This window comes from Phyllopteryx taeniolatus, chromosome 13 (genome assembly GCF_024500385.1).
Source record: "Phyllopteryx taeniolatus isolate TA_2022b chromosome 13, UOR_Ptae_1.2, whole genome shotgun sequence".
NCBI classification, from domain to species: Eukaryota; Metazoa; Chordata; class Actinopteri; order Syngnathiformes; family Syngnathidae; genus Phyllopteryx; species Phyllopteryx taeniolatus.
The window spans coordinates 3332832-3344853 of record NC_084514.1 but is presented as its reverse complement, the minus strand read 5'-3'; the positions used below and the strand labels follow the sequence as shown (position 1 = coordinate 3344853).

The following is a 12022-nucleotide window of genomic DNA, read 5'->3' as shown; positions in this document are numbered from 1 at the left end:
TGTCAAAAAAAATTAAAAAATAAAATAAATTGTACCGGCATTACCAGATAACTAGCAACCCTTTATTTTTCAAAGTCTTCATGTCTCAAAAGTGTTCTCTGTCAATTGACTGTCTGTTGTTGTACAGGACCGGCTCCAACTACTGGAGACAAATTGCTTGTGTCTTTTTTTTGGACATACTTGGCAAATAAAGATGATTCTGAGTCCGATTAAAATGACTAACAGGATTGTGACGTATAATATAAAACTGGTATCCTGCAGCATTTCTCTCTCTCTCACGCTCTTTTCTTATATAGAGTTGTACAGGTGAGGCAAGGCAACCTTCTAAGCTTCTAAGCACTTACCTCAGGGAAAAAGGTTCCAAAATGATAATAAAATCACGGCTTTGGCAACATATAAAGGGGCACCATGTCTTTGGAAATGTTCAGCGCCATTGATGCCGTAATTGCCTTTCACCATGCGCCTTTCTTGTCATACGCAAAACAGTTTGCATGTTCTCCCTGTGCCTGCGTGGGTTTTTTCCGGGCACTCCGGTTTCCTCCCACATCCCAAAAAACATGCGTGCAAGGTTAATTGAATACTCTAAATTGCCCGTAGGTGTGAATGTGAGTGCGAATGGTTCTTTGTTTGTATGTGCCCTGCAATTGGCTGGCAACCAGTTCAGAGTGTACCCCACCTCCTGCCCGATGATAGCTGGGATAGGCTCCAGCATGCCCGCGACCCTTTGATGAGTTACTTTCTATAAAACAGGGCATGAATATTTAGGTTAGAACGGAACAAAATCCTATGGAATACTTGGGTGCACATGGTAGTTATATTGAATTGGTGTTAGGATTATGAGGGGTTCCTTGGAAAAATGACTCCCCTCTAAGGGGTCCCTGGACCCAAATGTTAGAGAACCCCTGCTTTAAGGTGCTTTTGTCAAGTAATTAAAAGGGTTCCTATTTTTAAGTACTTTAATCCTGTAAAGCACATTGAGTTACGTTGTGTATGAAATTGCTTTGCTTTGTTGATGATAAAAATGTGAGGGTTTGAATGACTTTTCACCTGTGTCGAAGCAGGTTGCACCGATTGCAATGTCATCCAGGGCTACATCAGCATGGGAGCCCTGGAGCCAAACAGCTGTCACCTTAATGCGAAACCTGCAGAAAAATACATTCCATATGTGTAGGCTCAGGGTTATATAATCGTTGCGTCATACAATCTTACATCAATTCAACCATATATAAAGCGGACTTTAAAAAAACAACCACATAAAAATCAAACATGGAACAGAAAACAATTTCAAAAAATAAAACCATAATAAAGTTGAAAGCAATAAAAACAATCAAACTTTAAAACAAGGCCAAGGAATAAAAATGAGGCGGCTTAAAATAAAAGTGAGCGGGCTTGTCTGATGTGCACTAGAAGTTCGTTCCATAGTTTGGGACAAGCAACAGAAAAAGCTTGATCAGCTGGTCAGCTGACCTTATGCACCGAGCAGGAGCGTAAGGATGGAGCAACTCAGTGAGGTAATGTGGGAAAAGCTTTTTTATAGATTTAAAAACAAATAAAAGAATCTTAAAATCAACTCTAAAGTGTACAGGCAGCCAATGGAGGGAGGCTAGAACAGGAGTTATGTGCTCCCTCTTATGTGTTCCAGTTAAGAGGCGAGCAGTAGCAATTTAAACCAACTGGAGATGTTTGAGGAAGAACTAGCTGACTCCAAAGTAAAGTTCATTACCATAATCCAGCCGAGGTGTGATGAAGGCATGCATTACTGTTTTAGTTTTTTTTAGTGCAGCTGTGCAAAAAAACAAACAAAACAATTTAAAATAAAAGGACTTCATTGCTGCACCTATTTGCCAATCCATTATGCAGTTTTAAGTCAATGTCCAATTTAAAACCCAACTTTACATAGTCATAGTGTCATAGTGCATATTAGCCAAGTTGTGGGTTTCCAAGGGCCACTTCGAACCAAACACCATCACTTCTGTTTTCTTCAAGGTTCGAGGCCATCCAGGCTTTAATGTCTTCAAGTCAATATAAAAGTGGGTTTAAGGAGAAAGCATCTTTCTTTAGTGGCACGTGACTTTCATCAGAATAGCAATGGAAGGAAAATATCTTGCTTTCTCAAGATGGAATCTAGGGACACAAAATATATAGAGAAAAGCGGGGGGCCTAAAAGTGAACCCTGTGGAACACCATAAAACAGCGGAACAGAGAGGGACTCAGAACAACCAAGGTTTACACACGGGTTCTGTCTGCAAGGTAGGATCTGAACCCATGCATAGTGCTATCATTAATGCCCACAATGTGCTGTAATGTCCACAGTATCAAATACTGCAGTTAAGTCCAGCAGGACAAAACACACATTATCCTCAGAGTCATTTGCCAGGAGAAAGAAAACAGCGGACTCTGTGCTATCCAGCATTTTAAAACTTGATTGGAAGGCCTCCAGAAAATCATGCACATTCAGAAATTACTGACATGACAGAATTATTTTCTTAAACAAATGGTATCTTGGAGATGCGTCTAAAATTGACTAACACACTATGATCGAGGCCAGGTTTCTGAAGTAGGGGTTGCACCACAGCATGTTTTATACTTTGGGGGGGTCAAGACCAAATGAGAGGCTGCTGTTAATAATGGCCAGAACCGACTATCCTATTATAGGGAAAACCGCTTTAAAATGGTGAGGAGGGACAGATGTCATGAGGAGAAACTGATGGCTTCATTTGGCCACGCATATCTTCTCAAAGTGTGATAGTTGCAGACTCAAATGAATCAAATCAAACAGCTGAACAAGGATCATGCTCACAAGGGTCAACTACAGGTGGTTGAAATGTCAATCTACATCTGTAAAAATGAAAGGTCTCAGATTGTGTTTCACTCCCTGTGGATGGAGAAGAGGATATCTGAATGTGAAGGGTATCAAATCTTTAAAGATGGGTTAGAGCAGCACAAGACGACACCGGTGGCATGCTGTCCGTTGTGAGAGGAGGAAATTGAGGTTCCATTTTTTGCTCAGCTAAACGTTGTCTGGTCTGATAAGACTTGATTCCTGCCATTGTTTTGTGCCATCAGACTACTGCATCTGCTTTTATCCAACTTTACGAGAAGGAATATTGACTTCAGTGGGATTCAATTGCACTATTACAAGACAAACTGCTACTGTCTGTCAATAACCAACTCGAGTCAATGTCGCTGATGTCCATCCCTTAATGACCATGTACTATCTAATATTGAACATTTTGAGTGGAGCAGGTCAACATGACCCAAAATCCAATATTTGTAGCATGTTTTTGTATCTGTGCCATAAAGACTTAAAGCTGTGTGGAAGGCACATGAGTGTTCAACACAGTATGAACAATGCATCAAATAAAAGTCTGTGGCGTGTGAATATACTCTTAAGTACCCATGATGAAGGTCTGTCAGCTGCAGGACAACATCCTCCCAGTCATCCTTCCACTGACCATGTCCCTCCCAGATCAGTGGTGCTGTGGAGGTCCCGTTCTCTTCTATTACCACCGACAAGGAGCCATTGAAGGAGCCAAACAGGTAAAAAGAAAAACGCATCTGCACAAACAAATGTCATTTCAAACAAACAGTTGGCATTTAAAGTGTATGGCAGGGCAATAAAAGTCTGAATAGCGTACCTGGCAAGTATTATTGGAGACAGGAGGAAGGAAAAATGGGCTCTGAACAAATGCCTGTTGCAGGGTATGTGTCTCTCTGATCTCCAGAAACAAAAAATATCCTAAGGGTAGAGAATAAAAATTGACAACAAAGTGTCATGCACTGTTCAAAATGGAGGTTCACTTCTGTCCCTTCTCAACCTTTATTGGGCCAAGGCACATATTTGAATCATGATAATCTTCCATCCATCCATCCATCCATTTTCCGAGCTGCTTATCCTTACAAGGGTCGCGGGAGTCCTGGAGCCTATCACCCTGAAAGTGGTTGCCAGCCAATCGCAGGGCACACATAAACAAACAACCATACGCACTCACATTCACACCTAGGGGCAATTTAGAGACTTCAATTAACCTACCATGCATGTTTTTGGGATGTGGGAGGAAACCGGAGTGCCCGGAGAAAACCCACGCAGGCACGGGGAGAACATGCAAACTCCACACAGGTGGGGCCGGGGATTGAACCCCGGTCCTCAGAACTGTGAGGCAGACGCTCTAACCAGTCGCCCACCGTGCCGCCTCATGGTAACCTTGTCTCAATTTATTCATAACTTTACTAACTCAGTGTGAAAGCTGGGCCTGTTTCGAACACAAAGCTATTTTTATGAATGGCAACAGGTGGCTACAATGGTTAATTGTACCTTTTGCCATCTATTGGAAGTATTTAATTGTTCAACTAGTCACTATACATCACTGGCATGGATACTGTAGACTCAAAAAGAAACATTATTTAGAGTGAACAAATAATCGTCTTCAGACTAAGTAAGAGAAATTGGATAATATCCCGGTCACACTTGAGAATCTCTAAAGGTACATGAATGGTGGTTTGGAGATACTGTCTTGAGATACAAGCTACACTAATGTATCCATCAATCCATTTCCTATATCACTTATCCCGTTGGGGATTTCTGGGAAATTGGAGCCAAGTCGAGCTGATTTCTGCAGAATACACCCTGGATTATCTACCAGGCATTGTCCGGGAATCAAGTCACGTCAGCTATATGAAGCCTTACAGTGGCTACCCTATCGATGGACATTTGAAATGGAACATGTTGAACAGTGCGTGGTAGATTTGGTTATGGGATGTACGCACTAAAAGTAGTTGTAATAGTCATGAGACTGTAACCCCTAAAGTCCAGTCATTATTCTGTTTTGTGAACGAGCCACTATAAATAACTTTTGTCAACATATATTTTAACTTCTTTAACTTGACTTTGACTCACTTGATGATCAAATTTCTGAATATGCTTATTTTATTTTTATGATTTTCCATTATGTTCTCAAATGATTAACAGTTTATTGAATGAAATATGTTAATTGTTTTCTTTTTTCCCCACCAGAATTGAATTAGCTATGCCACAAGCTCTGCTCCCGCCTATTGCATACTGGAGCGATCTGCTTAGCATTAAGACATTTGAGACTGTTTGCTCAGCAGATACTGTAACCCGCTTTGTGTACGTAATTTTCAGTGAGTTTTCTGCTTCACGAGGCCTTGAGACGAATATGTTACACATTTGATATTTTTCGCCTTGCGAGGGGGAACAAAACTCTCCGCATGCGCGTTACTTGAGCTACATGTGAGCGCAGAAATTCAGACGGCTAAACAAATCAAATTCTCCGTTCACGATTTCAGATTTCATGAATGAAACTGAATACACTGATGCAATGTTACTCCTTATTTTATTGATGAATCGTCACCTTCGCTGACGTTCAAAAGAATGTACGTGTAATCGTGTGAACGGGGGATGCATTTCGATTGACCGCCTAAATTTCTTCTAAAAACTTGTGGGGCGAAAAATATCAAACATATTAGATATTTGTCTCAAGGCCTTGTGTGGCAGAAAACTCACCAAAAATGACCCGGACCCAGCGAGCTATCTACTGAGCAGTATGACTTTTTGCTCAGCAGATAGCTCTTGTGTGCAGCAGGCTTAAACTTGCTGAGTTCCACCCCTTCCCCTGTGTGCGTATGTGTGTATTTGCAGCTTTGTATGTGTGTATTTGCACCTCATCCAACAAATTAGCGGCTGCCTGTTCTTTGAGCTGGACTTGGACTCCAACCACATCAACCAGCTCGACAACACTCATCGAGTTTGTTGCAAACAGCCACTTTGAATATTTACACATATTGCTTACCAGGCGTACTGCTCAGTGTGAGGCCCTGCATGTCTTCTCTCTGCAGCAGCTCATCGCCGGCCACCCTCTTCCAAGCTGATTGCTGCTTAGAAATTGACCAACCGCAAGCATCCTGCTCAAATGAGCAATGTGAGCCAAATGGCATTGAACCTGAGCAAGACAGCATTTTGTTGTCAGAACTTATTGAAACAAGACACCACAGCTGCCATCAAGACCCTCTCTTCTTCCCTCGGAATTCTAATTTCCCAGTAGACGAAGAGTGTGTCACAAATTTAGAATTAGGACACACGCAATGCTTCGGGGATGCTGTGTTATTGGTATGTTTATTGCATTTAGCATCATCAGTTTTTCTGATCGTGTTTACACAGCACCGCAATGGAATCAAAATAATCAAGATATGACTGTTTATGTTGACTTTCAGCTTGAACTGACGAGGTCCCCATGGGCTCTTGACTGCAGGCGCCCGTTGACTACTTCCTAGGATTACAAATTGTGGTGATGTTCAATCCAACTGCTCTGCATAAAAATGTCTATAGCCTATTTCTGCCAAACCTCTTATATGAACGCCGAGAGGCCATTTTACCACAGCTTGATTGTTTTGTTTCAAATTCACTGTGGTTGTATATAAGGGCAAAATCATGAAAAAAAATGATATTGTCCAAGTTTTAGCTGTAAGTACACAACCTTAAAAAAATAAGACCATCCGGCCATCACGGTGGCGCGCATCCTCGACGTCAGGCCTAGAGGCAGGGGGTTCCAGTACCTTGTCGACTGGGAAGGGTACAGGCTGGAGGAGTGTTCTTGGATTTCCCGGAAGCTCATCCTAGATCCTACTCTTCTACGCGGCTCACTGGGCGGAAGCTTGGCAGGACGTCTGCGTCCGTTGAGAGGGGGGTACTGTCATATACTACCCAGCAGTTCCATTATTGGAGCCTGGAGGGTGCTTTGCGTCCTCTCTCTCTCTCCCCCCCATCCCCTCTCTGTTTTCAGCACCTGTCTCCAATCAGCCTAATCACCACCGGTATATAAGTCTGCCTGTTCCCAGAAATCCTCGCTAAAGTATTGCAGCTACCTCAAGCAGTACCACGGCCCACTTGCCTCTCGTAAGCCACTTTATTTCTCATTTCCCTTTTGACTCCTGTGTCTCGGATCCACATCATTCTTGTCGCCAAGCCAGCCGCCTGTCCTCTCCACTGCCTTCCACCATTCCACGCCACTGCCTGCCAACCCATCAAGGACCACATCCATACCCTTTCCTCAATAAACTGTTCATCATATTACATCTGCCTCCGCCTGCTCTTGGGTCCAGCTCCTGACACTGGTAAAACAAAACAACAAGCTGTCGATGCAGTACTGTGTGCTTACACTTCTTTGCGCGACAGCTCAATCTAAGTACTCAAAAAACCTTCCACTTTAGTTATTTAACTAGCAGTACTTAAGATAAACAGCTTCACTCTGCCCCCTGCTGTTTTGTAGGATTATACTCCATACTGTAATGCGGTCCTCCACGACATGTTAAACCGGTTCGTGTTGGTATACCTCAAGGATATCCTCATTTTCTCCCACTCCCCTGAAAAACACTGAGTCCATGTACGCCAAGTCCTCCAGCGCTTCCTCGAGAATCGTCTATACGTCAATGATCATCTCCGGAGAATCCAGGCAGTGTGGAAAGACGTCTGAGCGGCGTTGACCCGGTCCACCGCACGCAAAAACAGCTCACGGACCGTCATCGCTCCCTGACGCCCAAATACAAGGTGGGCCAATCTGTCTGGCTTTCTTCTCATGACCTCCTGCTTCAAACTGAAGCCCGTAAGCTCACTCCCTGTTTCATTGGCCCTTTCCCAATTACCAAAGTCACCAATCCCACTTCCGTCCAGTTAAGGCTTCCACAGTCCTTAAAGATTCACCCAACCTTCCACGTCGCGTTGCTCAAGCCTGTCTCCACCTGCGCCCTTACATAAAATCTGCTGTGGGATAGAGAGTCCCTTGAGGCTCTTTCCCTCAGGTAGGCGCTACTGATCAATGCAAACTAGAACTAGTAGACATTCCAACAGCTTCTTCCCTCTTGCAATCAACTTCTTAAACAGCTAACCTACAATTCCATTGCAACATGCTGCCAATTTTTTTGTCTGAGTTTGCTGTCACATTTCTGTCGGGCCAATTATATATTACTCGTGCAGTCACTGTAGTAGTCTCGACACGCTGCACTATTTGCATATCTGTTGTTGACCAATACTGGCCACTCATGCCAGAGGAGCATCTGCCCCACTTGCACACTGACTGAGGAGTATCTGCAACATTTGCACAATCAACATTCTCCCAGATTATCGCACTACTCGCTTGAAGTCTCAGCGCCCTTTGCACAATGGTCATTGCACCGGACTATTGCGATATTAGTCATTCGAACTGCTCTAAGTGCTAGAGGACTCGGCATCTTTTTGCACAATTGTCAAAAAAAAAAAAAAATTATAATTTGTACCGGTATTACCAGATAACTAGCAACCCTTTATTGCTCAGTGACTGTTTTTGTCAATGTCTTTATGTCTTCAAAGTGTTCTCTGTCAATTGACTGTCTGTTGTTGTACTAGAGCGGCTCCAATTAGCGGAGACAAATTCCTTGTGTGTTTTTTGGACATACTTGGCAAATAAAGATGATTCTGATTCTGATGTCTGAGTCATTTGCTCGTTGTAATCAAAATCCCAACAATTTAACAAGGATTGTCAATAGGTCATGAAAATGCATTACTGTCAAATAAATCCTCACCGCAAAGGAAACCCTCATCCTCTCCTAAAGGGCAGTCTGTGTGGAAATCGCACACATGTTTTTGGTCGATGCAATATTCAGAGTGTTCACAGTAGAAATTATCGCCACAGTCCACATCCGGTGGGATGACCTCTTCCTCTCCGTCTTAGCCAGGGGAAAAAAACAACAGAAAATCATGCATCCCAGTTAGAGGATAAGGTTATAAGAAATGTGTTTCATTTATTAATCTCCTGATTTGTCGTTCTGCTCCATATGGTCAAACATGCTGAGCTAAAGAGAACTTCCATTTTATTTACTTTAAATATTAACACATAAAAGTCTATGACGGTGGGCAGCAATGTGGATAGTGCTTAGCATGTCTGCCTCAAGATTCTGCGGTTCGGCTGTGTGCACTTTGCATATTCTCCGCGTGGGTATTCTGTGCAGGTTACCGGCGACCATATTGAGGATAAGCGCGATAGAAAATAGAGTCTTTGAACTTACCCGGATCACAATTTATGAAGCGCAGTGAGTCGAGAGCCACAGTGGATCCGTCCTGCACACATCCGGTGTAGCTCAGAGTCACCTGGAAGGGCTCATCCACTGGGCCTATTCCAGTCTCCACAGCTTCCCACTCCGCCCTGCAAAATAAATTCAGTTTTAACTACAGTGCCCAAAATCAAAACAAAAGCCAATAAAGTAAGGAAGTCGTGGAAAAAAGCAAGTAGGACACAACAGTGGAAGAGAAAAAAAAATAACCTTGGAAAGAACCTAAATTTAGTGTGTGGTTGGGTCGAGACAGAGAGAAGTGAGATTACCACTTATTATTCAACTGTGGTAATTCTGATGTGGTATAATGACATGCAATAGTAAATAACTCTTCTATCAACAGGACAACTACTAAATTGTTTTACTACAATTTACTGGAGCATCCAGGCTGGCAGTGCATGTCATTACTGCTCAAATAATCCATTCCACTCTAACTGTGGCCACAGCGGGGCTTTTTGGGAAGGATTCTTTTTTAGCACCGACCCAAAAATCTGCACGCAAATAGAGACACTAATCTGGTGTCACACGCTCAAAGTGGAAGGCAGCTACAGAGGCACAAAAACAAACAAGAAGAGGAAAAGCTGTTTGTAGGAGTACATCCAGAAAAGTCAAAACAGTGCATGATACGCTGCATATCACGATTAGTGAACCGCCTGTGTGGAGTTTGCATGTTCTCCCCGTGCCTGTGTGGGTTTTCTTCGGGCACTGCGGTTTCCTCCCACATCCCAAAAACATGCGTGGTAGGTTAATTGAAGACTCTAAATTGGCCGTAGGTGTGAATGCGAATGGTTGTTTGTATATGTGTGCCCTGCGATTGGCTGGCAACCAGTTCAGGGTGTACCCCGCCTCCTGCCCGAAGATAGCTGGGATAGGCTCCAGCACTCGCGCGACCCTTGTGAGGAGAAGCGGCTCAGAAAATGGATGGATGAATGGAGGAATGTTTACATGTTGGGATGATCACGACAATACATAGCATGCTGTGTACGGACGGCTAGGAATGAATAAATCTGGACAGATTTGGTTGAGGGTCATTTCCAGTACAGTATATGCAGAGATTGGCACAACAGTGCATGGTATGCTGCTAACAATAAGAACATTTGCAGAGATTTGGTTTAGAGCAGTTTGGAGAAGAACCAGTTGGAATAGTCATAAAAGTACATGATATGCTGCATATCATAGGAATGAAAAAAGAAGGAAAGATTTAACAGAAGACGATTTGCACATTGCAATGGTCAAGGAATGACGGAATCTGTCATGATCCTTGTATCTGTCTTTTTGCTGTTTTGTGTTTTTTGGTTCCTCACTCGCCTGTGTAGTGTGGATGGGCGGAGCCTCCTGCGCACACCTGATCTCCATGATAGTCAGTCAGATTCTTTTGCGCAGGAGAAACAAAACATAGAAGCCGGCTGGATTGTTGCCTACTTGCCATCATTTATCTGTATCAAGGGTTTTGGTCATCGTGTGCTAGTTTGCTTTGTCTCGTTTGTATTACGGCTTTTTTTTTTTCTGAAAATGATGCTTCTTAGTTCCTTAGAAACTTGTACAGTTTAGATTCTGTTTTGTCTGTGCTTTTCAAGTAAATACTGTCTTTCTTGACTTGCAGTCAACATTATGTTCCTTTCGTTGTGCTAGCTATAGTTAGTTCTTTACTAAAAATTCTGACATTTTGAGTTAAGCAACATCTTTCTCGTGTTGTCACTCCGTCCATCTGTTTTAGAGGTGTAACAATTAATCGATGAATCATCAACTAATCGATCATCAAATGAACTGACAACTGTTTTGATAATTGAAAAATCTTTGAGAGCCATTGTTTAACTTCAAATTCTGTATTCGGCCTTTCGACATTATAGATATGGGAAATAATGAGAATTGACGGATACAAATTTCAAGTGGAAAGTGTCAAACAAATATTTCTGTCCCTTTACATCAATGGTAGAATGTAGTACTGCTTTTACAGCTTTATCAGCAGGAGCGCCAGCAGGATGGGTACACAATCACAATTAAATGTGCAGTTTTCATCCCACACTTGTGCTAATACGATATAGTTAATCTACATGCAACAGTGTGACACATCTCCAAAAATAGACAGACGAGTTGACCTGGTGTGTGTCTGTGTGCACAAAGGGATTGTTGAGTCCATTAGTGAAGACAAGAATCCCACCATCATACACACTTACTGCATATGGCCATCCATCCTTCTTCTGTCCAGAGCCATTATAGAAATTCATTTCCAGAGTCCACATCGGGAGAAAGGAATGCTTTTAGAGATGGCTGCACTACAGTATTAAATCAATAGCAAATACCTGTTCCTATTTCCCCAAACAACACTACTGACTTTTTACCCACAGTGCATTCTGCTCCACAAAGGCGGGAGGAACATGACTTCCTTTATACTTGAGAACCACAAAAGGGAAAGGCATTACTCCATGTGGTCTTGTCTGGCCTGAAAAGCCGCATGGCCTTCCACTGCATTAAATCCAAAATTGTATTCTCTTAACAGGGTGCACGGGAAATTGCATCCACCCATCCATTCATTTCCAACACCGCTCATCCTGGTTAGGATTGCGGGGCTCTGGAGCCCATGCCGGCTGACTTTGGGCAAAAGGCAGACTACACATTGAACCGGTCGCCAGTCAGTCACAGGGCACACACACACATAAGTGCTAGAGGACCTGTCGCCAGTCTATATATATATATATATATATATATATATATATATATTGTGCTAGAGGACAAAAAAAAATTGTACCGGCATTAGCAGATAACTAGCAACCCTTTATTGCTCAGTGACTGTTTTTCTCAATGTCTTTATGTCTCCAAAGTGTTCTCTCTGTCTGTTGTCGTACTAGAGCGGCTCCAACTACCGGAGACAAATTCCTTGTGTGTGGTTGTATTTGGACATACTTGGCGCAATAAAGAT

General features: G+C 42.8%; 1 protein-coding gene across 2 annotated transcripts in view; it reads right to left on the bottom strand.

The window, feature by feature from the left end:
• The window catches only part of ltk (leukocyte receptor tyrosine kinase), a 67658-nt gene that overhangs the window by 27699 nt on the left and 27937 nt on the right, over positions 1-12022 (bottom strand). For both annotated transcript variants that reach the window (XM_061794816.1, XM_061794815.1), the window contains exons 5-10: positions 9058-9194; positions 8575-8718; positions 5811-5960; positions 3639-3739; positions 3398-3558; positions 1048-1142 (exon numbers count right to left, since the gene is read on the bottom strand). In XM_061794816.1, the coding sequence (XP_061650800.1) occupies positions 1048-1142; positions 3398-3558; positions 3639-3739; positions 5811-5960; positions 8575-8718; positions 9058-9194 (788 nt within the window). The remainder of the gene's footprint in view (positions 1-1047; positions 1143-3397; positions 3559-3638; positions 3740-5810; positions 5961-8574; positions 8719-9057; positions 9195-12022) is intronic.